The sequence below is a fragment of the Miniopterus natalensis genome, chromosome 17, assembly GCF_054644295.1.
Source record: "Miniopterus natalensis isolate mMinNat1 chromosome 17, mMinNat1.hap1, whole genome shotgun sequence".
NCBI lineage: Eukaryota > Metazoa > Chordata > Mammalia > Chiroptera > Miniopteridae > Miniopterus > Miniopterus natalensis.
This window is the reverse complement of record NC_142097.1, coordinates 35,052,411-35,079,829: the sequence shown is the minus strand read 5'-3', so window position 1 is coordinate 35,079,829 and position 27,419 is coordinate 35,052,411. Positions and strand designations below refer to the sequence as shown.

Below are 27,419 nucleotides of genomic sequence, written 5' to 3'. Positions count from 1 at the left end.
TCCTTGATCGGCTGCCTCCTGCACGCCCCCTACCTGGGATTAAGCCCTCAATTTGGGCATCTGCCCTGACCAGGAACTGAATCTCCATCTCCTGGGTCACAGGTTGATGCTCAACGGCTGAGCCACGCCAGCTGGGCTTTCGGCTACTTTATAAAACCCAGGGAAGGCCCCTGTTTTCAAGACTCTTCTAAATTTTATTTACTCCTCTGAAAAGAAGCTAAAATTTGGGGACCCAAGATCATTCCTAGAATGTGAGAGTTGGAGGTTTTTACTTAGTAAAAAAAGAAAAGAAAAATCTCATTTTACAGGTAAACAGAGGAGAGTAATTTGCTTATGGCCGGAGACAAGAACCACAAGACTTGAAATAACCATTCTGCATTCTGCTTCTGTGGGAGACTGGCTCTTGCCAAATTAGGGGGCCCGGGTTCATTCTGTTGCAATTAAACTATGGCTCTTAGAGTGGTCTGGAATGCGAGGGGTGAAAGAGGAACTAGTGGCGCCCTCTGGGAGTCAGTTTCCGTCCCGGCCTTCCTAAGGATTCTGAGATAACCCAGAGCCCCCGTCAGCGTTTCCTTACTGTACATGGACTTGTAAGTCAACGAGCATTTCTTGACGGCCTATCGTGTACAAAGCACGGGGGTTGTAGTCTCACAATAAAATGAGAGGAGTCCGTCCCTCAAATATTTGACTGATCAATCGGTACCTTTTATGGTTCGGTTACAACAGGGACAGTTCCCTCTGTGCTCGACCAACGGGTGGGTTGGTTATTTGTCTGGGCGAGTTTTAACTCCCCCAGCGCTAACAGGTCTTTGCATTTCCCAGAGCAGGGGCCGGCCAGCCGCACGCTGGAATCATCCCTTTTCGATGCGGGTTTTCGAAGTGGGTCAGGCCTCCTCTGCCCGGGTGATGGCGAAGGCGGGCGCCGGCAGGTGGCCAGCGCCCACCTCTGCAGCTGCTCGCGACGCGAAGCCAGGGGACCGAGCTCCCCGCGGGTGGTCCGCCGGCTCCCGCCCCGCCGCCGCAGCGCGCCTGCGTGCCCGAGCCCCTTTGTTGCTGGGGCCCGGGCTCCGGCTGCGCCTGCGCGGTGGGCGGGCGCGGACAAGTGCGCTGCGCCGCGGGCGCCGGCGGGGGGCGAGCTGACGGGGAGCCGCCGCCGCCGCCGCCGCCGCCGCAGTCACCGCGACCGCCGCTGCGGAGTTCAGAGGGCCCTGCGGTGCGAGACATCCCGCGCGGCGGCTGAGATGTCGTCCTCTGCGGCTTTTTACCTGCTCTCCACCGTGGGGGGGTACTTGGTGACCTCCTTCTTGTTGCTCAAATACCCGACTTTGCTGCATCAGAGAAAGAAGCAGCGATTCCTCAGTAAACACATCTCTCACCGCGGAGGTGAGAGGGGTCCCCGGAACCCGGTGGCGGAGGGGGGGGAGGCTTTTTAAATTTTTTTTGGGGGGGGGGGCCTTCGGAACTCCGCAAAAGGCTGGCGGGTGGGAACACGTGAGAGTTTGAGGAAGAAAAGGGATGTGCGGATAGGGGGCTCCCGCGGAGGTGAGGGCGAGGTGACGGGGAGAGGGGAGGTCGCCTGTGGGAAGGGAAGGGAAGGGCAGGGCAGGGGTCTAGAGACAAAGCCAAGGCGGAGTCCTTGAGGGCAGCGGGGTCGGGGATTCTGAGGAGGAGGAAGGACCGGGGCGAGGAGGAAGGGTGGATGGGGAGTCTGTCTGCCGACGGGAGAACGATAGCGCGGCGAGGCGCCACGGCGGGCGCCGGGGGAGCCGGGGGGTACCCGGCCGGGGAACCGGGACCTGACTGCGCCCGCAGAGCCGGTCACCGAGCCTGTGGGGAGATCCGGGGCCACCGTTTCCCAGGGCTGAGGAGATGCGTGGACCCCGGGCGTGCGGCCGCCCAGGTTTCTGCAGCCCCCGGGGCCACCCCCACCCCCACCCCCAGCCCGAGCGCGATCATTAATGAGAGGAAACCGAGTCCCTGAGGCGGGTCCGCTTTCCAGGGCCGCAGGTAGAGCGCGGGCTGGACGGGGGCGGGAGCTGGATGGAGCGTCCAGGTCCCCAAGTCTGCAAACCCTGCACCTGTGTGTTTTGGTTGGAAAGCCCCACCCTGCACCCCAGCAGTGACACGTGGATTTCCAAAAGACGATTTCGTTTTATGGACAGGACTGTATTAGTTTAAAGAAAGCAAAAAGTTTCTTTGGGAAAGATGTCTTGCTACAAGGAGACGAGGTAGTCCACCCTCTCATTTCCCAGGGAGCAGGCCAAATCGTTGCCTCTTCATTGTTGAGTAATAGGTGTCTATTTCATGTCAAGCGTGATGTATAAAATGTTGTGAAAGCGGGTTATTTCCATTCATGTTAACTCTTCTTTAGAGATGAATGTTAAACCAGGTTAAAATCGCTTGGAATTTGCAGCCTAATACTCGAAATGGTAAATTTCTAAATTTATAGTCTAAAATTTGATTTAGTGCCGTCACTCCTTTTCTAACAAGAATCTGCCAGGAATAAGGTTTTACATGTCACAGAAATACACTGGAATTCTTCTGTGTAATTGTATCAGTTACACTGAAGAGTAACTTCAGTGGCCATGCTAGTCTCCCACTCATGAAAAGCATCGAAAGTTGTAAGGGGTCACCTGCTAAATGCCGTGTTGTTCCTCATTTGATTTATCTGTGTGTATATATATATATACACACAGATAAATAACTATACTATAGGATAGTATATGACTACTAATGTGCCTTCAACCATTAAAACCCAAAACCAACTTTTAGTGTTTCGGTTGTTGCTGTAGAAGCAATTTTCAATGGTGATAGTCCTGTTCTGGAGACAGGCAGTACACGCTGCGGTTGTGTTTATGGATTTTAAAAAAAGAAGTGTGCTTACTAAAAACCCAGACCAAAACAAAACTAGATCTTCTAAAAAGCTAAACTGTCATTATGGATGACCTACATTTTATTTTAGAAGAAATAACCTTGTTAAATATCCGCAGACTCAATCTGTTTTACTCTACTTGTAGGGTGGACTAAAACACGAAAGTTTCAATGTGCTAGCGCTTGATACTCTTTTGTGGAGTATGTACACCAAATAATACAGTTGAGTCCAGAGTGATAGAGAAGATATTTATTTACACACACACACACAGACACACTTTGTTACTTAAGATACTAAGTTTCTGGAAAAGAATAGACTAGGTAGGAGCCACCTTGCTTGCTTTTTATTTTTTTCTTGAACACTGAATACAGCAATCACTGGTCTCTCTGTACATCACTAACATTTGGGCTAATACTCTTTTTGTTTTGTTTTGTTTTTTAATATATCTTTATTGATTTCAGACAGAGGAAAGGAGAGGGAGAGAGAGAGACAGAAACATCAATGATGAGAGAGTCATTGATCGAGCCCACAACCCGGGCATGTGCCCTGACCGGGAATCGAACCCCGATCGCCTGGATCCTAGGTCGACACTCAACTGCTGAGCCATGCCTGGCCTGGCTGGGCTAATACTCTTAATCACCCTGACTACAAATACCTGATATTTCCTGTAAACCAGATGTATGACCATTCCGAGATCGAAACATTGATTGCTATGTGTGTTTAAAGTATGCACACCTGAATTGCTATAACTTGAAACTCTTAATGTGTACTATATTATGTCTGCTATAAAAGCATTATCACCTGAGTCAGATGGACCTACTAGTAATTAGCCTTGGGAATATGCCTGAGTTCTCCTTATCTATAAATGGAGAGCATTTGCCTTGCTTCTCTGGGTTGTTAGGAGGATTAGGTGTATAGAAAGCACTTTGAAAATTGTAAAATTGAAAATAAAAGCATGGAGACGGGATCCACATTTGCAGTTTGCAATAGAACTTTGAGTTGGTCGGGAAGATTGAGATCACCGTGTACTTAGGTTTTCAAAGTTTTAATGAACACTTTTGCCTTTTTTAACATTGATTGTCCTTGAAAGTGGCTGTTTCAAAAATTAAATGCTGTAGGCTTGCTTTGTTCTTACCTCTTTAAAGCATAGATTGCATTGCATTATGTTGTAATCGGATATATTAATACATTTGCTTCCATTACTAGACTGTGGCTTCCTCAAGGCCACGTTTTAGATTTTATTAGTTCTTTTGTCTCTAGCCTCTAGTACAGAGGCTAACATATAATTAAAATAATTGCTTATTGTCTGCTAATTATCTATTGCATGCTAGATACTTTCCATGTGTTTCTTAAATTTATTTGACCAATAACAAACACATTTTATAACTACAAAGTATTGATGAAACACCAACAGAACCAAAGGTATACCCTTTGGATTAAATGGAGGGCAAACAATAAAATCAAAGGCCATTTTCTTAATTTCTTTATGAAATTATGAATTTTATTAATATTTTCCCAATTTTATAAGTAACTCATGTTCATTGTAGAAAACTTGGAAAATATGGGAATGAAAAAAGGAAAAATAGTTCCTAAATTTTACAGTCTGGACATAATCTCTGTTAACATTTTGAAGTATATCTTTTAAGTACATATTGTCCTGCCTTTGGAATTATACTGTATATATGTTTATTTCAGGTAGAGATGGGGTAGCAGGGAAAGAACTTACTTTAATACTCCCTAACCTGTCTTTATGAGCCAACTGAATCAAGCAACACGCTTTAAAAAAAAGGTCTATTTATTAGAGATTAGTGGTTCAAAGAACTGAAAAAAATCAGCAACTGATCAGATCTTAACCTTTCCTCCTAATCTTTCATCCTTGAAATTAAGGCAGAGTACCGTCACAATCCGGGCATTTTGTGACAGATTGATTTGACAGGTGATAAGTTTGAGAGTAAAGATTGTTCTTGGGCCTGGCCAGTGTGACTCAGTTGGCGGAGCATTGTCCCATGCACCGAAAAGTCGCCGTTTTGATTTCCCAGTCAGGGCGCATACTCAAGTTTGCTGGTTCCATCCCCGGTCAGGGTGCGTGTGGGAGGCGATGAATGTTTCTCTCCTGCTCCCTTCTTCTCTCTCTCAAATCATAAAATAAATAAATAAAAATAAAGTGGAATGAAAGTATTTCCATTCCTTAAAGAAAGAAAAAGAAAGGGAATTTCAACCATTTCATGAAAGAAGCACTAACACCAAATTATTCCTTGGAGAGGAATGGCATACTCTTAATTAGTCCCTTAGTTACTCTCTGGGCTTTCACCATATGAATCTAATAAGTAATTTGTGAATATTATCATTGTAGAATTTATTTTCAAGCTTTACAAATAGAAGACTATGTGAACAAGGACCAATATAAATCACCTATATAACTGAAATAAAGCTGTTATATAAATGACAGCTTAAAAGCTGCCGTATAGTTAGTGGTGAAAGAGTGGGATCTGAAATCATACAGCTTATGCTCAAATCCCAGTTCCCCTTCTTGGTTATGTGACCATATCTTTTTGTTTGTTTGTTTTTGAGATAGTAATACTTAACAACGGTTGTGGGGTTTTTAATGAGGTATATGAAGTTCTAAGCACAGTGTCTAGCTTCTGTTATTAATATCTTGACCACCTTTTTAATATTTAGTACTGGCTATGTAATTTCATAAACTTTTAAAATAGATAAAAGATTATAACTAATAATGCTTGCATGCTTACGTTGTTAGGTTTAAATGAATTACAGTTACAATTAACATGGAAAACAGGCACACACAAAAAAGACAAACGTTGGACATTGAACTTAAATATTAGCACTAATGCTTATTTATTAACTGGGAAAATGTATTTCAGAGTACCAAATCTCTATCCTATCTTTTTCCCAGCTCCTTCCCCCCAGATTAAAATATCACACGTACACACACACAAATATATATTACAAAGCCCTTGCTATTGGAATTTGAGGAGCCTCATAAATAATACTACTTACTTTCCCTTCTCAAGTTGGGAACCAATTTAAAAATAAAGTGCCAACATGAGAAAGATGGAAGTGAAAATGCTAGTAGAGCCGAATTGGGACTCTCTAATGCTGTCTCTAAACTGAACTTAACACTTAAACTGGAGGCCTGTTTTTTTTACATGGGTAGGGCCTGCCTTGGCAAACTTACTGTATAGATGAGCGGAAGTGTTGTTCCTTCTGAGGGTGGGCCACTGCAAATTAAGAGGACTGGGAAGGGTTGGGTCATAGGTGGGCCGCCCACTCTGTCTACTAAGTCACTTCTGCTAACATGAGGAGAAATGTGTGAGGGAGTAAAGAAGAGTTAAAAGTGTTCCTTCCATTCTTTTTCCTTCTTGGGGACTAGAGTGGAATTTTCCTTCCGTAGGTGGAAACAGATAGTGGGGGATAGGTGCTCCCCTCAATACTCGCCTTCAAAAAGCCTTCTTAGGGTTTAGTTGAATGTACCAGAATACAAAATTCATAAGACTCATACTAAAGTCATTTTTAAAAAACTAGGTATAGTGTACATGTAGTTAGTAACACTAACCTTATACACACACACACACACACACACATCTCCGGTAGCCACCACTCAGATCGAGATACAGAATATTTGTAGACTCATATAAGATTCTTTTGTTTCCCTCCTCTGTCCCCAGAAGTAACCACTCCTCTGACTTTTATCATCATTGATTATTTAAGACAGTGGTTTTCAAAGTGTGGCCTGTGGTCTCCTGGGAGTCCCCAAGAGCCTTTCATGGTTCTGCAAGGTCAAAATTGTTTTCCTAAGACATTATTTACCTTTTTCCACTTTGTGCCAATGGTGCAAAAGCAGTAGTGGCTAAAACTGCTGTCTCTTTACCAAGTAGACTAGTAGCCATTGTATTCTTCACCATCACTCACTCATGGTTTTAAAAACTGGGCAGTTTTGGTGCTGGCCTAGTACTTAGTTTGCTACAGCGTCATCTCAATACCCCAAGGTTGCGGGTTTGATCCCCGGTCAGGGCACATACAAGAATCAACCAATGAATGTATGGATAGGTGGAACAACAAATCTCTCTCTCTCTTTCAAATCAATAAATAAAAATAAAAACAGGCAGTTTCACTTAAGAATATCTTTGATGTGTTAGTAAAAATTGTTAATTTTATTAAATTTCAACCCTTGAGTATACATAACTTTTACTGTTCTATGTGACGTAATTGGAAGTGCACACAAAACACTTCTGCCGTGTACCAAAGTATGATGATGGTTGTCTTGAGAACGAGCACTTGTGCCGTCATTTGAGTTGTGAGCTGAATTAACCTCTTTCCCACAGAACATCTTTTTTACTTAAAAAACTGACAACGGGTTATTTATTCATACTTGAATATTCAGCAGATATGTTCCTGAAAACGAATAAAGTGTATCTCTCATTAGAATAAAAATAATCTAGCTGCCTTCTCTGAAGGCAGTGCCGATGATTAAATTTGAGCTTTTAAGCAAAAATTAGAATTCTGAAAACGTGCATCCTCCACTGTGAGCTTGCCAGTTTAATTAACTCTTGTCTGTAATAAGAATCATTGTAATCTGTCTGAAGTGATAAGAAAGTACTTTCATGGAGGAGTTGAACAGTGATTTCATTCTGGAATTAACGTTAAGGAACATTGGGAGGCCCTGGTAAGGTGGCTCAATTAAAGCATCGTCCAGATATGCCAAGGTTGCGGGTTCGATCCCTGGTCAGGGCACATCCAAGAGTCAACCAATGAATGCATCAGTAAGTGGAACAAAAAAATCAATGTCTCCCTCTCTTTCTCTCAAATCAATAAATTTAATTTTTAAAAAAATTTTAAAAAAAGAAAAGAAACCTTGGGAGACAATGATGAGAATGTTCCAGGCATATGGCATGTACTTAAGACTTTGATTCTTAAATACAAAGACTTTGATTCTTAAGTTGTTGTTGTGTTGTTGTTAATCCTCACCAGAGGACTGATTTTTTTTAAATTTTAATTTTTGTAATATACTGGAAAGGAGAGAGGAGGGGAGAGAGAGAGAGACATCGATGTGAGAGAGACACATAGATTGGCTGCCTCCCCCACGTGCCCCGACCAGGGCTGGAAAGAACTTGGTACCCAGGTATGTATCCTTGACCAGGAATCAAATCCATAACCCTTCGGTGTGTGGGCTGATGCTGTAACCACCGAGCCACACCGGCCAGGGCACCTTCCATCTGTTTTAAAAGGAGTGCACATTCATCGTAGAGGGTTTGTAAAGTATAAAAGAATGCAGATTAGAAAAGGAATCTTTTGTATTCCGACCATCTGGAGATAACTGTTATTAATTTGATTTGTTAAATTAAATGACTCACTGATTACTGCGCCAAAAAGCAAGGAAATTAAAAAGACAGCAGTGACTGACACAATTTGAGCTTGCTGTAGCAACGAAGTCTAACCTATTCCGGTGCTCTCTCCTCTATGAGACAAGCCGTTACATAGGCTTAGACAGTGTTAAAAAATTAAATTAAATTTAAAAAGGACACAGCAGTCCGCTTGAAGGAGCTACTGATGTTGAGTTTGATCATTTGATTAAAGTGGTTTCTGAGAGACTTTTCCACTGTGAAGTTACTTCTTTACTCTTTGTAATAAGTGTTTTTGTAGGGAGGTACTTTGAAACTACATAAATAGGCATTCCTCATCAAACTTTTCATTTATTAAAATGGACTTGGAATTTCCTATTCAATGGTTTAAAATCTGTTACTACCATTAGTTTTATGCTAACATTTCAGGTTTGGCTGATGAGAGCTTCTTCAACTTGGCTTCGGTATCCTTTTAACTTCCTTGTTTTTTGGCACAACAAGCAGTCAGTAGTTAGACTTAGCCTATTAACAATTTTAGCACTCTTGTCTTTTTAGCAATATTCTATATTGCTTTGTTCTTGAAATAGTGGTTATCTGAATATAACATATTTCCATAGTTTTCGACTAAAACAGACACCAACTAGATGTTTAAAAGTCATTTTTTTAACCTCAAAACAGCATTTACTTTTAGAAAAAACTATAATCTCCATATTTACTTCTTCTGTTTTCTATTGTGCAACAACTGTAGTAACTAAAGTGAACATAAAATCAAAGTAGCTTTTTTTTCCACATGGATATGTATCCCTTTCTCTCTGCTAAACTGACATTAGAATATTAGGTTAATATATGTATTTGTTTCTTCATACCTTGAGTTTCTGCTGATTAATTAGGTTGCCATAAAAACGCAATCTAGTAATACAATAGAATAAGAACATTTTAATACTCTCGCAGATATGTTCAGATGGTATTGTAGATAAAGCTTTTTCACCCTGGCTGGTGCTGTTCAGTGCTTAGAGTGTTGGCTCGCACACTGGAGGGTTTCGCAAACGGAAGTCATTCCCGGTAAAGGTCACATACCTGGGTTGCAGGGCAACCAATTGATGTGTCTCTCTCACATCAGTGTTTATCTCTCTCTCTCTTCTCCCTCCCTCCCTTCCACTCTCTGTAAAAATAAATGGAAAAAATATCCTCTGATGAGGATTAAAAAAATAATAATAATAATAAAACACTTGTAATGTCTACATAATATCTAAACATCAAGGTTCACAAGATGTATCTTATTAAAATGAATTTATGGAAAAACAGAATGTTCAAAGTATCTAAGTAAATGAAGTTACATTTACTGCTTTTACAGGTGCTGGAGAAAATTTGGAGAATACAATGGCGGCGTTTCAGCAGTAAGTACATAAAAGAGTATTCTTCCCATTTACAGTTTATCTTTAAAGTGATGATTCACAAAATGAAGATAGAATACAAACAGCATCCACTTGTGACAGTTGTTCCTTTTTTTTTTTTAATTGCTTTTTTATGCAGTTAATCTCAAGTGTCACAAACAGTGTCTGGTTTCTGCATAACTGGGGGAAAAAAAGAGGTCAGAGTTTTGGATAATCAAAAGATACTATAGTTCCAAAGTTGAAAGAAGACATTTGTAACAAGGAACATACTGTGTGTAATGCTAATTAGCCTTGGAGAGAAGGAGTGAAGGAGAAAATGAAACAACTGTTACACTGGCTGCTGTTTATGAAATAGGATGATGTGGCTACCCAGTAATTCTTGTACAACCCAGAACCTGAAATCTAGTCTAAGACAGGGACTGTGAACAGTTACACCCGAGGAGAGACGTTACCTATCCATGCTGCTTTTCTTATGCAATTTTAAAGCCATTTCTATGTATATAATGACAGCTAAGCAATCAGGAGAATTTGGCTTATTTTTTGTCCGGCTTCTCATCAAACAAAGACAGCTAATTTCCCTGTTATCAGGTCCAAAGATACCGCTTCTCCATATTTTAGTTTCCTTTAAATCCCATGCCCCTGGATTTGTCGTGACTTCCTTTCCTGTTCAATATGATGCCTTTTTACTCTAATCTCAAAAGTCTTTTACAGCTTTAAGATGCAGACTCTTTCCTCCTGTCACAGACTGTGAAATAGAATAATTTACATTATTTTCTTCTACTGAGATTATATTTCTAGCTAGCTAGCTATAGCTAAGTATGTGCATAATTTCTTGTGTACAGTTACCACTGAGATACACCCCCCCACACACACACACATATTTAGATACACACTTCACAAAGCATATATATTATGACATGGAGATGAAGGTGAGAAAATACTGGAGAAAGTATAAATAGTTGGTGTGGGAAGCCAGGTTAAGATTAACCAGAAAATTGAAAAGATACCAGGATAAGAAGAGCTATAATTTGGTAGAGAGGGAGAACATGAAATGTTTGAGATTAAGATGTGAGGATATGTGGACCAGGTATGTCTAGGAAATTGAAAGGACCTTAAGATTGTATGGAAAATTAATTCACTATATTGTAGTGGGGCTCAAGAAGTAATTAGGACTGACAAAGAGAAATAATTGCATCTCACACTTTATAAAAAGTTCTTTAATGTGATTTATAAAATGCTTTCAATAACATCTTAAGTTATGAATGTGGCTCTTCAGTGATTTCTTGGGAGCAAGCATCTTTCCTTATTGATCTCTCAATCCCTAACATCTAGCTCTTGTGCTAACAGGCTCTTATCAGTTGCTTACTGAATGAGATATGGAATGGGGCACTCAAGAACAAAGCAGAATATTAGCAGAAGACAGATAAAGGAGATAGAACCCCATTCATAATAAACATAGAACCAAAAACTAAGGAATTATACTACACGCACACACACACACACACACACGCACACACACACACAGCCACTAAGCCCTTGAGTATGTAAAATCTGGTTCTTAAGAGCTAATAGAACTAGGTTATTAAATCAGGCCGGCTTTGTAAATACCCAAAGGACAATTTGATCCCTGTGGCATTAACATGAATGGTAACAGAAAGAAACAAATTGTATTAGCAATAGCTGGAAGTATAAGTTGGCAGACAGTCAAAGTAATTAATCAGCGACTTGATTCTCATGATAATTTTTTTAGACTATCTAATTAATATAATACTAATTATCTCATCAATGAAATGAGAATGATAATACAACCTCTGTCGTGAGGAGTAAATGAAATTCAAGTAAATTCCGGTTGTGAATTGTATGCATTGTTTCTGTGAAGTTTCAAGTCATTTCACATCTTCTTTTAAAGCTAGAGTTTTTATTTCTTTTTCTGGAAATGTTGAGGCCTGGTTTCCCTAACTTTTTTCAGTGTTTGTCGTCAGCTTGTTAGGAATTTAGCTACAAAATATCTGATGTTTCAATTGAAGCAGATGCTTATTGTTACTTATGGAAAATTTTGAAGACCAAAGAGATAAAACAAATTCTTTTCTTTCTATGTTCTAGCTATTTGTGTATCAAATTGGGATAATTTATAAATTGTAGATGCACTAACTATTGCTCTAAATTTTTGTTTATTGTTAATAAGAGGTATGCCTATAATAAATAATGTTTTGCATACAACTCTCAAACATTTTTTAAAACAGCCAACATTTTAGTTAAAAGCAAACTTCATACTCAGAAAGATTTCGTAGGTAATATAGATAATGTTTTTCACATACAGGAAAAAACAGATAACCCCTGCTCTTACCCTACCTTCACACACTCATACAAAAAGAAAAGAGAAGACAAACAGAGTAAGACGTGTGTGACCAAAAATCAGTAGTAAGGTTTTTTATCTGTATAAAGGACCTTAGAATTTTATTTCAAAACTGTTGGCTATCTGTGTTAGTTACAGTTTCTACATTTTTTATTCTTTTTTTAAAAAGTTAACAGCATAACATCAATATTTAAGGAAATTTAAAAATACAGAAAAATAATTCTACCCACCTAAAAATTGTCTTTGTGTGCTTACTCCTTTTGGGGCTTCACGGTTACACATTGTGGCTCTAACAGAGACATGACTGGCAAACAGACATTCTCTTAGAAGAGGTGGATGTCCTCTAGAAGAGGACACTTAAAGTTAACAACTTAATTATTTACATCTTAGTAAGAATTACCTTAGGAACCAGGTTTGTTTGTTTGTTTCCTCTAACAACTGGTAATCAGGACACTGAAGGGGGGAGGGTTACCTAAGGAAGGGTAAGGGAGAAGTGTGAGACTGGCACGAGGCGGCAAGTAGCCATTGGGCCTTTTGAGATGGGATGGATGATGGAGGGGTGGATTATTAGAAGTAGGTGAAGTAAGAGAAAATGGGGAAGTGATTGGCTCCAATGATAAATTTTGCCAGCTTCGTAATTTTAGAATCATTAGATCTGAGATGGCCAATGATCCTAAAAATCATCTAATCCAACTCCCATCATTGAATGCTTGTATTTCCCACAACCTCATTCTTTCCTTTCTAACCAATGAATCACCACATGTTTTTGAGAAACATTAAGAAAGTTACTTAATTGTTAAAACTTGATTCTTTAATTGTTATACAATATTTTAATATGTGTTTGAGGTTTAAGTATAAAACAAAAGATACTTTTACCCCATTTAGGAGATTCACAGGCAAAATGAGAATTATGAGTGCTTAGATATTTAAAAGGATGTTCAGTTTTTCTTAGGTCAAATTCCTACTGTAATTCATTCTGCTGATGGTGAATAAATTGGTGTCCAAATGTTGTTATCTTTTAGATAAAAATATACTCATAATGTAAGCGTTCTTATTTTGCCATTATAAAAGTTTATACAGGCATACCTCATTTTATTGTGCTTTGCTTTATTCACTTCACAGATACTGCCTTTTTTTTTTTTTTTTTTTACGAATTGAAGGTTTGTAGCAACTCTGCATTAAGCAAGTCTGCTGGCTCCATTTTTCCAACACTTTCTGTCTCTATATCATATTTTTGCAGTTCTTGCAACATTTCAAACTTTTTTATTATTATTATATTTCTTAAGAGGATCTCTAATCAGTGATCTTTGATGTTATTATTGCAATTGTTTTAGGGTGCCATGAACCGCACCCATGTAAGACAGCAAACTTAATCTATAAATGTTGTGTGTTCTGACTGCTCCACTGATGTTCCCCATCTCTCTTCCTCTCCTCAGGCCTCCCTATTCCCAGAGACACAACAATATTGAAATTAGGCCCACTGATAACCTTACAATAGGCTCTAAGTGTTCAAGTAAAAGGAAGATTTGCACGTCTCTTTTTAAATCAAAAGCTAGAAATGATTAAGCTTAGTGAGGAAGGCATGTGGAAAGTTGAGGCAGGCTGAAAGCTAGTCCTCTTGCTCCAAACAATTAGCCAAGTTGTGAATGCAAAGGAAACATTCTTGACGGAAATTAAAAGTGCTACTCCAGTGAACACATGAATGGTAAGAAAGCAAAACAGTCTTATTGCTGATATGGAGAAAGTTTTAGTGGTCTAGATAGAAGATCAAACCAGTCACAACATTCCCTTAAGCCAAAGCCTAATCTAGAGCAAGGCCCCAACTCTCTTCAGTTAAGACTGAGAGTAGTGAGGAAGCTGCAGAAGAAGTTTGAAGCTAGCAGAGGTTGTAAAGCTATGGCTACCTTAGGTAGTGATTCCTCTGATAGATCTGGGCAAAGTAAATTGAAAACTTTATGGAAAAGATTCACCATTCTAGCCCAACCAGTGTGGCTCATTGGTTGAGCATTGAACCATGAACCAAGAGATGACGGTTCGATACCCAGTCAGGGCACATGCCCGGGTTGCGGGCTCCATCCCCAGTCGGGGGCGTGCAGGAGGCAGCCGATCAATGACTCTCTCATCATTGATGTTTCTGTCTCTCTATCCCTCTCCTTTCCTCTCTCTGAAATCAATGAAAATATATATATTTTTTTTAAAAGTAAAGATCCACCATTCTAGATGTTCAGAACATTTGTGTGATACATGGGAAGAGGTCAGAATATCAACATTAAGAGTTTGAAAGAAGTTGATTCTAGCCCTTGTGGATGGTTCAAGACTTCAGTGGAGGAAGTAACTGAGATGTAGTAGAAATAGCAAGGGAACTAAAATTAGAAGTGGAGCTCAAAGACATAACTGACTTGCTGCAATCTCATGATAAAATTTTAATGCATGAAAAGCTGCTTCTAATGGATGAGCAAGGAAAGTGGTTTCTTGAGATGGAACCTAATAAAATCTAAAGTGCAAAAAAAAAATAATTAAAATAGTGTTGTTGTAGGATTATGGTTGAATTTTTTATCTTAATGCTTTCAAATGCTCCTTCTAAGAGTGTTCTGATATGCATAAAGCCTAATCATGAAGTGTGAGTTTTCCAACTTTGTTCTTTTTTAAGATTGTTTTGACTACTTGGGGTTCCTTGAGGTTCAATATAAATTTTAGGGTGGATTTTTCTAATTTTGCAAAAACATCATTGGGATTTTGATAGGAATTGCATCGACTCTGTAGATCAGTGTAGTATTTGCATTAACAATGTTAAGGATTCCAATTCATAAAGATGGGATGTCTTTCCATTATGTATCTCTTCTTTAATTTCTTTCAGCAGTGTTTTATAGTTTTCATTGTACAAGTCTTTCACCTCCTTGGTTAAGTTAATTTCTAAGTCTTTTATTCTTCTGACTCCATTGTAAATGAAATTCTTTTATGATTCCCTTTTCAGTTTGGAACACACACCCCCCTCCGCCATTTTTCCTCCTTGCTTAATTGCCCTGGCTAGAATTTCTAATCCTATGTTGAATTAAAGTGGCAAAAGCTGGCATGATTTTCTTGTTTTTCACTCCTTTCACTTTATAAATGTGGAGCTGTAGGCCCAGAGTGTTATACAGCAAGTTTGTAGCAAAGCAGGAACTGACACCCAGATCTCTTAACTTCTGGTCCAGTGTTCTTTCCATTATATTGGGTTGACAGAAATTAGTGTAGCTGGTTATGGAAAGGAGGCAACATGATTCCCTTCTTCTAAGTTCCCTTAGAGTGTTTTCACATCAGTAAATCATAATAGAGGATAGTATTGAGAAATTTTAGTATTATGGGATTTTTTTTTGCTGTTTGATTTATAATTCTGAATTTTACATCTTATGCATGTAACCTCAGTGTTTACTTCAGTTTCAGAACATCCTTATTCTTTGATTTCTTCAGTGCAGTTACACTCGGAACTGATATGCTAGAATTGGACTGCCATATCACAAAAGATGAGCAAGTTGTTGTGTCTCATGATGAGAATCTAAAGAGATCAACTGGGGTCAATGTCAACATCTCGGATCTCAAGTACTGTGTACGTATAAAAATGCATGATAAAGTAATATCTAGTAGATATTAGGGCCTGTAAGATTTTTAAAAACAGTGAATGCCAGATAGTGCTTCACTAAATAATAAAAAATAAATGATAGTGGTGAAATAATGAATGTCAAAGGAAATTTTAAAAGACTATTCTGAGTTTCAGTGAAGATGTACTCATTGCATACATATAGACTATTTTTATAAGTATTTTAACAAAATTACTAAAGTCCTCAAATGTAAAACTACTAGAGTTCAACTCGCTTGAAATATTCTATGATTTATTTGATGCGGATTAAATATATAAATTATTTTTAGTCTTAAAGTAGAGGAAAGAGCCCTTCAAAAATCTGATTTTAGCAGTTTACATGCTCATTATAGTAGATACTGGTAAATAGAAGGAAAAATGCTCAATTTTACCACCTAAAGAAAACTTCTCTTAACAGGATACTACTATCTTATGTATACCCTGTATGTTTTTATATAGTTGTGACCCTGCTGTACATTATATATGTTGTATTTTTTAACATTTTGGCATGATACACATTTCCCGAGCTTTTTGGTTTTAGTAGACTTTGTTTTTAGAGCAGTTATAGGTTTACAGCAAAATTGAGCAAGAAAGTACGGAGAATTCTCACGTAATTATACGATTAATTTGCTGTTGGGGATGTTGTGCTAAAGGATGCCCTACATATGTAGTGGTTTGCTCTCTTATTTTTTGAAGAAGGAAATCTTTACTTCTTAATGTAAGACATTAAAATGCTTTTGATTTTTTGAGAACTAACTTTTTTCACTCATATCTTTTAAAGGAACTCCCACCTTACCTTGGCAAACTGGATGTCACATTTCAAAGAGGTAATTATTTCGCATTTGCAGCTTAAACATTTACATTAAAGTTTATTCATTTATGCTGAGAATTAGATAGATAGGCGTGTTCTCTTGTCATAGTAAGTTCCAGCTAAAAGTATTGCCCTCAAAACATTTTCTCAGGCCTACAAATCTGGAATCTTGACCCTGAAATGATGAAGTCCAGAGATTTAATTGACTCACTCCATTAAATTTATATACAGTTAATTTAAGCCGTAATGCTAATGACAAGAAACCCAGATATTATTAGGAATACTTTGTACCTCTAAAGCTTCCAATTCTAGAATATTACTATAACTTATAGTAATCATAAATTAAATAAATGAATAAATGAAAAGAAATTGAAGGGACTCCTTTTAAATCCTTACAATTGTCTCACATTTGATTCTATGTCATTTCGGTGCTCCATATTTTAAATTTTAAAGAGAATTTTGTTGCTCAAATAATCCATCCATGTCCTAGTTATCTTCACTTTAATCACCAGCATAGCAGTTTTCTTTCTTTTGAGGGAACATTTCTTACAAAGAAACATGTCCCTTGGCCCAATATGTTAGTTATGTTAGAATGGAACATGTTAGAATGGAAAATACACCAGCTTGAGATACAGGTTGCTGAGCAGGTACAGGCTTCTTCACTATCACAATTTAGCCTCATGTTTCAAATGATTGAAATGTAATTCAGTAAAGCTATAAGATGCTACATGTTATGGAATGCTGCATGTAGTTAAAGCTTTTGTTAAATGTCAAGGGTCTATTGATATTAATTTTCAAAAAGAACTGTTAACTGCTCTGTGGACTAGACTTAAAATTGGCCAGTAAAATTTCTCTTTGATCGAGAAATTTTAGAAAGGCAAATAAGAATTAGAAAATTGTTTAAATTAGCTATCTCTAAGTGATATTAGATCCGATATTTATTGATTTTTGCCTTCCAGGTAAGTATCATGAAGCTGTATTGGTTTGAGGAAACACTTTTTTCATTCTTGTAATTAACAGGATTATATTTGCCAAGCTTTTCTAATGGTTGTGTCAGTTGTGGACTTGTGACGATTAAGAAAATTTCATAAGTGAAGTTTTTCCTGTTTTTACCTTTTTAGAGCAACGCCAAAGCCTCACAAAGATGAAAAGATCTTTTGAGAAAAAATGCTTTCACTTTTTCTGGTTTTTATACCTCCTTCATAAAGTCATAAAACTTTTTTGAATGTGAAGAGACCTTTAAGACCACCTGTCTCTTCCTGTTGTAGATAAGGAAACAGGCCTAAAGATGTAAATTATAGTCATACAGCCAGTAAATGACAAAGCTAGGACCTCAACCTCTCGATCTTCTCCTTACCAGGCCAGTACTCAGCTACACTGTGTCACCTCTCCATCTGGAGTCTCTTCAGATGCCTTATGAATAGCAATGCCATGTACTCTCAAGTTTCAGACAACTGTAAAAAATAATTAACTTTAGTTCATATCGCATTCAACTCCTAACCAACTTAAGTTTACAGTATTTGAAATAGACCAATACGTAGTACTGTATAAACTCAACTCAGATGAGGCAAAATGTTGTTCAGTTTTTTTCTGTCCCATTGTCCTGCTCAAAACTCTTGCTGTCTTTCCTTTAAATACTGGAGAGAGAGACCTTCAACCCTCAGAGGAATACACATGCCTGGCCTCCTGCTTTCTTTGTGGTTCACAACCTGCTGGAGAAGAATTGTGTTTTCTTTTGAAGGTGCTTTCATGTGCCACAGGTTACATTAAAAAGAAGGAACATAAAGGTATATTAACTGAAGCGTTTCTTATTTATCCTGCTTTCTTGAAAATAGTATTCTTTCCATGGAAAATAATAATTTGGATAACCTGGAGTTGACTATAATGATCAGTTTTAAACTTCTAGCATGCTATAGAGGCTGCTTCACTCACATCCTGTGGCATACTTGCTTATCCCCCCTTTCTTTAATTTTTTAAAAATTAAATTCTCATAACTAAAAAGTCTAGAGGTTCTATACCTTTAGACATGACTGATTGCAGTTGCCCAAACAGAAATTGGTCTCCATTTCTTTGTTCTGCTTTCATTTATTAGCTTTGTCCTTAGACACACCTTGTCCACATAAAGATGGACATCCAAAGTGCATGACCCATCCAGCTGAGGGTTTCAGGAGGACTTTCCTAGGGTCCACATTGTTACCCTTGCAGGGTCATGTACTCTCTCTGTGGCCCTGGAGACGGAGCCGAGTGATTGACAGTCCCATCAGAACGGCCTCGAGCCGCATCTGAATTACAATGAGTAAGAAAAAGGCAATAGGAGTAGGGCACAGACCAGGCCAGACAATAACAGATTCTTTTTTCTTTTTTCATTCACATGAGCCTTTATTATAATTAATGTTCTGACATGGATTTAGTTTACTTTTTTGATGCGCTTTTTTATTTTGATTTGCTGTGCAGTAAGGATGAAATAAAGGGTCTTTCACTATTTGGTTTTTCACAGATTGGTAGAATTGAAGTTTCAGAAAGAAAGGGAAAATTTTATAATAGTTATATAGTATGTATAGTATATTACAGGAATGACTAGAGACAAAAGGGACTAGGGGAAGAATAAAGAAAATAACCCTCAGGAAATTAAAGAATGATTAAAATTCTCTTCTGATTTTTTCATGACTCAGTTTTCTGTGGGTTGAGTTGCACTGATATAATTCTTCAACACATTTCTGAACTAGCATGTATTTCTCTTGCCTGAACGTATTATTCTCAATCTCTGAAGAATTTAATGATGATTATCAGAGCAAAACTTTAAAAACAATCTTAGTGTCCACTAGTAGGGTATAGGGAAGGAAAAAATCTTTTTCTTTCTACCCTTCTGGATTCTCAGCTTGGGACTCTGTAACAAGAGAGAGATTAATATGAGAAAAACAAACAGAGGTGTATTAATATGGATGTGTCATGGGAGAAACTCAGAGATGGCTAGAACCTGAATATATATAGCACTTTATTTTATTTTTTAAAAGATGTATCTTTATTGATTTCAGAGAGAGGTAGGGAAAAGGGAAGAGAGAGATAGAAACATCAGTGATGAGAGAGAATCACTGATCGGCTGCCTCCTGCAGGTCCCCCACTGAGGATCGAGCCCACAACCCAGGCATGTGCCCTGACCAGGAATTGAACTGCTATCTCCTGGATCATAGGTCAATGCTTAACCACTGAACCATGCCCAGCTGGGCTATATAGCATTTTAATAAGTAAATAATTCATTTTCAGAGAAGTGACAAGACAAAGGAAAAGGACTTTGAATTCTAGGGTGACAAATTATGGGAGGGAAACGTGTGGGAGGATAATGGAAGATAAAGGCTAGTCCGTAGTTTGTTATGTAGAGTCCTCTGGTGCTGATAAGGGTCTAGGGTCATTGGTGATTAATTTTTGTACAAATTTAAGTCTTGTTTTAAGGCAAATGGGGGAAGGCAGTGAGCCTTTTTTTGTATCTGCTGCTTCTGTATTGCCTTCAGTTTGAAATAATCCTTATGCCAAAGCGGCATACGTTGGAGTGGTAAGCACTGCCACTCTCAAGGGGAATGTTTTAAACTACAATAATTAAATTGATGTATGGCTACTCGATGGAATGTTTTTTAAACTTTTAAAGTAATAATTATAGAATAAAATTGGTGGATTATGTCAATGTCATGGTTGTGATACTATATTATAGTTTTGCAAGGTTACCACTGGGAATGTGGGTAAAGAAAGGGTGCACACATCTCTGTGTATTATCTCTGTGCATGTAAATCCACAGTTATCTCAAAAAGTTTAATGAAAAAACTTTTAAATCATAATTGTAAATACAGTGTATCAACATGCAATTTTTTTTTACTTACGTTAAAAGATCAGGTTAAAATATGTAAGTACGCTATAACTATATTAAATTAAGCATGGAGGCAAAAAAGAGTAGAGAAAGTACACCAAATGGCCACGCTGGTTATATCTAAATTGTTGCATTTTAGATGATTTTTCTTTCCTTTTCTTATACTTTTCATCATTTTGTAAATGTCCTTTTATGAATACTACTTATATCTCTTCTAATTGTCAAAAAAAGTATGTTATCTTTTAAAAATACATTTTAAGATGTATTTAATTTAATTTTATTTTTTGCTTCCTCAGCATGCCAGTGTGAAGGAAAAGATAACCGAATTCCATTACTAAAGGAAGTTTTTGAGGCCTTTCCTAACACTCCCATTAACATCGATATCAAAGTCAACAACAATGTGCTGATTAAGAAGGTACTTAAGGCATTGTCACCTCTGAGTGTGTGGCATCCAGTTTCACGAACTAATAAGGTTGGAGTAGGTGGAGGAAATGTGATGCTCTAGGGGATCAGTATTGTTTTAAATAATGCCCTGGTAGAAGAGATCACTTTACTATAGGAAAGCCTGTTTTCAGAGTTGTCATGTCTCAATCATGGATAAAAGTGAGTTCCTGTGACCCAATAGTTCTGGCATTTATATAATTAACTTCTAGTTTAACTTGTTTCATTTGTAGTTAGTGTATGTCAAATTACTAAATAGTTGTATTCCTTTAGATAAATCATATAATGGTAAAATGCAAGTCATTTCTTACATTTTATAAAATCTCCTCACTGGCAGATAGTCAATTATAACCTATTTTTTTAATGAAATCATGTAAGTGTATTTACAAATAGGGAGATGCCTAAAAATTTGAATTTTCACTTGTAGGTTTCAGAGTTGGTGAAGCAGTACAGACGAGAACACATAACAGTGTGGGGTAATGCCAGTTATGAAATTGTAGGAAAGTGCTACAAAGAGGTAATTCTTAAAAAATGATACAGTCTTGGAAAATTTTGAGGGTGGTGAAATAATCCTCTTTATTTGAGCAGTTGTAAAGCAGCATATGCTATTGACTGTGTCTTTCAGAATTCAGATATTCCCATACTCTTCAGTCTGCAGCGTGTTCTGCTCATTCTCGGCCTGTTCTTCACTGGCCTCTTGCCCTTTGTGCCCATTCGAGAACAGTTTTTTGAAATCCCAATGCCTTCTATCATATTGAAGTAAGTGGTTACCTGTTTCCATCAATTATCAATGACCAGAGGACTAAGATAAAGCTCATTAATATTAATGATAAAGAATAGCTTGCTGTAGTTATTTCCATGTTTGATTAGCTGACCTATATTATTTGCTTTTATGGGGGTGTGTTTTTGGTCTCATTTTCCCCCCAAATATCTTTTAATCCATAATAAAGTTTGGTCATGTGTTTAAATCTGCTATATACTAAGTCATAGCAGACAAAGCAAGAGAAAGAGGCTTCACCCAAAGAAAGAGAAGAGATATGAGTCCTGGGCACTCAGAGTCTCTGGAAAGAGAACTTTTTTTTAACCCTTTAATAGTGGTCACAAAAAGTGAGCCCGAAATCAGTAGAAATAGAGAACCCAAATGGGCTTTATTTTAATTTATGTTTGTCCTTTTACAAATATTTTTTGAGTACGTACTAAGTGCAAGGCACTTTTGGTTTTTGAACTTGTTTTATTTTATCACACTGTTTCTAATTTATTCAAATTTTGTTTTGTCTCAGGTTAAAAGAACCACACACAGTGTCCAGAAGTCAGAAGTTTCTCATCTGGCTTTCTGACATGTAAGAATGTTTAGTTTCTTGAAATAGAAGTTATTGTTTTAGCTCTATCTATTAACTACTCTGCTTAAATTTAATGTGAGTTCTCTACATGTAATTTATAACACGGATGTTTTGAGTACCAACTATACAAATGGATGTGTATGAATCATTTAGAACTGGCTTAATTACTAGTCACAGAGCCTTAGGAGGTTTCTAGGGAGATAATCTCATTCACCTTAAGCACCAACCCAGCCAAAGTTAAATGATTTACTTGGGGTTATCTAGCTAGTTAGTAGCAGAGGTAGGATATGGTATAACCTTTCCCTTCTACTTATTTGTTTCCACTAGTCTGCAGTCAAGAACATGATGAAAAGAAGTGTAAAATGTACACTGACTAATGGCACATTTGTCAGAAAAATCTGTACCAAGATTTAGCAGAAAGGAAGCCCTACCTATAGGGTAGGCATCTACTTTATAGAAAATGCCTTAATTTCTAAGACATGTTGAGTTTATTTTTTAGGTAAAAACCACAGTTATTGTGCTATCTTTTGTTTCAAAATGGAACTTTGAATGCTTAAGTAATAGTCCTTAGTCACAGCCTTTTTAACTTAGTTTCTCTTTCAAAGAGATGGAAAACTAGTCTCATCTTTTCTTTGTGCCACAGGGTTTATAGTTTTTGGCTTTATTCGTGATTTAATTTCTAGTTTCCAAGGACACATTTTTAATTTATGTGAAATGTACATGATTTTTAGTTTTTTTTCATTAGTCATTCTAATAAACAGAATAGAAATGAGATGTGTAACTTTTAAGTACAATAGTTCCATCTTGCTCAAGTGATTTGTATTCTAAAAGTTCACTTTTAAGTTGGTTAATTGGAGCTAAAAAAGAAAAATTTTTTTTCTCCTATATATAGGATAGTGTAATTAATGGACATTAGGTTTCTAAGAGAGCTCACAAAAGACTAACCGGTTCAGCAAATGAAATGTGATGTTATAGAACTTGATCCAAGTTTACCATCTTATTTTAACTTGCAAACTTGGGAACACATACTCCAATGAGCTGCTCCAATAAGAATGGGTCTCTTGAGGATCTAGTGGCAGTAAAGACAGTTCTAGTTGTTCACCAGCCAGCAGCCAGCAGTGACAAGCGATCCAGCAGTTAAGGTATAAATGCGTCCACAGCAGCAGTTAGTATTTGAGGCCATTGCTTGAAACTCTAAATTGACTAAGTTAGGACTAAGGATTAATTTTAGTCCTTCGTAGGGCCAAGAAGTGCCTAAACCTGTTTTGCTTTTCTTTTCCAGTTTACTAATGAGAAAAGCTTTGTTTGACCACCTCACTGCCCGAGGCATTCAGGTAAATTTCTGGAATGATGCATTTTGGAAACAGCATAGTTTACGATTTTAACGCAAGTGTAAAGGGCAGAACTTTTAACTGACTTAGTTTGGTCCCAACTCTGATGCTGCTGCTTTCTTGGTTGACACGTGAAGACCTTCAGTTCCGCCTTACAGTGAACGAGAAAGCATAGGCACTTCAGTAACTAAGTCCACTCTGTAGGTGAGAGCAGCTGAAGGTAGGGGTAGGACAGTGCATATTTAATGAACAAAGTGGAATTTTTTAAAGGGTTCAGTGATTCCTTAGAATTGCAGATGGATAAATGCTATTATAAAAATAATTTTCTATCTCAACATTTGTTCCCATATTTCTCATGCTTCTGATTCTCAGGTGTACATTTGGGTATTAAATGAAGAACAAGAATACAAGAGAGCCTTTGATTTGGGAGCAACTGGGGTGATGACAGACTACCCGACAAAGCTTAAGAACTTTTTACATAATTTCTCCGCGTAGAGAAGGAAGTGCTCAGAAGCATTCAAAGAAAACATGAAAAGACCTAAGAAAATAAAATGTCATCATCATTTTCCTAAGCCATTTCCAGAATGGTAAAAGGTTTAATCAGTTAAGTTTTTATTACCTCATTTTTAAGCTGTCCGAGAATGTAGAAACTATATATTGTATATATTTATTTTAAACAGCATTGCATACTTTGCATTTGTAAATAGTTTGTTTAGAAAGATTATTGATCAAGATTTCTGTATCTGATTCTATTATTGTAAGTAATTCTGAAATCAAAGACTATTGGATAATTTGGTAATTTCACTGGAATAAGCTAGTTAGTAAAACTAGCTATTTTGAGTTGTCTCATTATTTCTAGGCACATCTTAGTTTATGGGGGGAAATGCAGTGTAAGGAGAGCTTGGAAATCGTTGACGTGGGTGTCTGACAAGTTGAACATGTTAACAGGAGGCAGACTCAAAGAATAAACTGGAAGTTTATTACCTGATCAGGAATAAAATTCGTAGCCTGAGTAAGATTTCTTAGTTGCTGTTGTCAGCGGGGGCATTCTACTTGGGGTCCTCTTCAGGCATGTGACAGTGCCGCCACGTCTTCTTTTTGCGTTTTGTCTTTTTGTAAACATTAAAATTGGACTTATCAATTGCAAATTAAGATGCGATCCAAATAGTCATATTTTTATGTTTCCTGTAAAGAAATGTAAATTTTCCATTTTGGGCAATGACTGGGTGTTTGGGCCTACATCTAGATTTTAAATAACGTTTTGAATCCTAATAATCATATGAAACTGATGAAAGTACATATCATTGTTGTTAGTACTTAAGAATATAAACTACCTGTTTCTGATCTTTAAGAATTTATTCTTTTGAGTATTAATTGGGAATAGAATTTCCCAAAGCATTAGCCATCACTTTCTCAGCTTTTTTGATGTGACCTCATGTAAATCTGTTTCTAATTTTTTTGACTAATTTTCATGATCTCTCTGGGAGGTAACTATAATCTGGATTAATAAGTGTCTTTTACCTAGATTCCATCTCTCATTTGGAGTTTGCCAGTTTACAGCTATGAAGGATGACCAGACTCCCACTTACCCTGATGATACAAGTAACATTTGCCTTTTTTGTTTACAATGAAATAAAGTTTTCCAAGAACAAAATAAGGGTGCTTTGTTGTTTTTCTGCAGTTGCAAATTCACATATATTTGTAGATTATTTACTTATTTATTTTTGCAGAATTTGATGAGGTAATAAATTGATGAGTAAATGTACTTGAGATTTCTCTCTAAAGAAAATAAAAGAAAATGTGGAAACACTTTTATAGTTAAGAAGTTGCCTCTTGGCATGTGAACAAATAACTTGGGCAGGTAATCCATTAAATCAGTCATTTCCAGTTTTACTTATTATAATATATGGTTATAGTTGCTAGGGATCATTTTGATCATATTTGATACAATTCTTTTTGTTATTTCTTCTTTCCAAATTTTGCTTTGTTATGATTCAGAACAGTTCATATTATAGGGCCAAAAGATGTGATTAGACCCTTCTGCTGGGGTGAGCCTGGCACTAGATTTGACAGAACCAGCTATAGGTCTAGTCCAGCATGTCAGTAGTATCCCAAGTACATGGCAATTGGACAACAGTTGGCAAGCACATTTCAGTAAGCAATTGGCATGAGGGAGTTTTAACATGAAGTAATAGAGTTTCTCTGTAGGACTAGAGTCCTAGGTATGTTGCCAAGGCAAAACAGAACACAAGGTACCAACCAGGAATAAGCTCATTTAATAGAACTGAAGAACAGAGTGATAACACTGGACTAATTATAGGGGTAAGTTGGTACTGAGTTCCAGAGCTATTAAACCTCTCATTTCTGGCCAGGGCTAGTTCTAGAAATTGGGGTGGCACCCTGACAACAGGTGGGCATCTAGTAGCCACAGCTGTAGAGGAAGAATGGCTGCAGTGAGTTGAGATAAGAGAACATGAAACATAAATCTTAGCATGTTCTGGTATCGGAAACCATTAACAAAGAATACAGTATGAATGATTCTGCTTAGAGTTGTGCAACAGGGTGGCCCTGGAAAGGTGCATTAAAAAAAAAAAAAATAGGCCCTAGCCACGTAGCTCAGTTGGTTAGAGTGTCGTCCCCATACGCCAAGGTTTCAGGTTCAATCCCTGGTCAGGACACATATAAGAAACAACCAATGAATGCATAAATAAGTGGAACAACAAATCGACGTTTTTCTCTCTCTTCCCCCACTTTCCCCCTTCCTCTTTCTCGCTAAAACCAATAGAAAAAAATTTTTTTAAATAGTCAAGAGAAAATCTGCAGTAGATATGAGTGTGCCAACTGGAGAGTGCCAGGTTGAAGAGTTTGTTCTGAACTGAAAGTCTTATGATTTAAGTAGGTGGCTAACCTCAAGACATTTAAAACAAGACCCAAAACTGCTAAGCAATAACATGATATAATCATTTCAGTACCAAAAGGAAAATGTAAATAGCAGCCTGAGACCAGGCACCAAAACAAGATTAGAACTAAAGCAGTCAGATCCAAGAGTCAAAGAGATCAGAGTGCTGAGAGCAATGGTGCCAGGTGGGTACTGGAAATATCAGAGGGAACACTGTAAATTATCTGATTGTCCAACCACTATGTTGTACACCTGAAACTAATACAAAATAACATTGAATGTAAACTATAATTGAAAAAAACTTACATTGTACATCAACTATAATTGAAAAAAAAATTATTTAAAAAAGAAAAAAATTTTCTTTTAAAGAATTTCAAGACAGTTCATAAAGCCACTAGTGATGTTTATCTTTCTGCCTTTGGACTGTTCTGAGTGCTAATTCGAGGCTTGATATTCTGTATTTAAAATTAAATCAGTCAACTCAGTTGTGATTTCTTAGGCCTCATCAACAAAAGAGTTGATCATTTAAGACAAAAGGAAAAGCTCTTGAAGGAAGTGAGTGTGGGGAAAAGACTGAGCAGAGTCAAGCCCTAGAATTTGCCCAAAGGAGACAGAGAAGGTGTGGCCTGAGAAAGAAAAGTAAGGAAGTACAGTATCTTCAACCCCAAGAAAGTAAAGAATTTAAGAAAGAATGTGGTAATCAACAATGTCCAAAAATAGGACACTGAGAATGCAAGGAAGGGCTGGGAAAGGATGACTGCATTTGGTTTAGAAGGCCGCCTCCTTAACTGTGGTTCCCTTATCTCTCTAGCTGATGGAACTGATACCAGATTGCACAGGGCCAAAGAGGACTGAATGGTACTAACTGAGGCTAGTGAAAATCAGCCGCTTATTCAAAGGAACTGGAGAACCAGACACTTGAAAAGACAGCAGTATCAAGTGAGTTGTGTTCTAAATGGGGAGGCTTATAAATGTGTGAAAATGAGAAGGAGCTAGTGGGGAGAGATTGGAGATACTGGAGGGAGAGACGTGTGAGAAAAGATCTCTTTCCAGATCGAATGGGTTGTATTTATTCAACAAATCCTTATGGATGCCCACCATGCCAGGCTACCTGGGTGATAGCTGTGAACCATACAGAAC

At 37.6% G+C, this 27,419-nt stretch overlaps 1 protein-coding gene and 1 non-coding gene across 4 annotated transcripts; both read left to right on the top strand.

Annotated features, from left to right (window-relative positions):
- Positions 1–1,165: 1,165 nt before the first annotated feature.
- GDPD1 (glycerophosphodiester phosphodiesterase domain containing 1) lies at positions 1,166–27,200 on the top strand. Of its 3 annotated transcripts, XR_015715880.1 has the most exons (11): positions 1,166–1,383; positions 9,587–9,629; positions 15,433–15,568; positions 16,380–16,425; positions 20,565–20,683; positions 21,137–21,226; positions 21,335–21,468; positions 21,990–22,049; positions 23,332–23,383; positions 23,753–24,982; positions 27,091–27,200. XR_015715880.1 is itself a non-coding variant. In XM_016203834.2 (10 exons), exons 1-10 carry the CDS (start codon positions 1,242–1,244, stop codon positions 23,873–23,875), a joined length of 945 nt encoding a protein of 314 aa, XP_016059320.1. In that variant the 5' UTR covers positions 1,166–1,241; the 3' UTR covers positions 23,876–25,146. The 3 variants fall into 3 exon arrangements, 2 of the variants coding, with proteins under 2 accessions (XP_016059320.1, XP_016059326.1); XM_016203834.2 differs by lacking the exon at positions 27,091–27,200 and having other exon boundaries at positions 23,753–25,146; XM_016203840.2 differs by lacking the exons at positions 23,332–23,383; positions 27,091–27,200 and having other exon boundaries at positions 23,753–23,857.
- LOC148091293 (small nucleolar RNA SNORA28) lies at positions 8,234–8,382 on the top strand. Its single transcript, XR_015715940.1, has one exon. It is a non-coding gene; the product is annotated as a small nucleolar RNA SNORA28 (small nucleolar RNA).
- Positions 27,201–27,419: the final 219 nt, after the last annotated feature.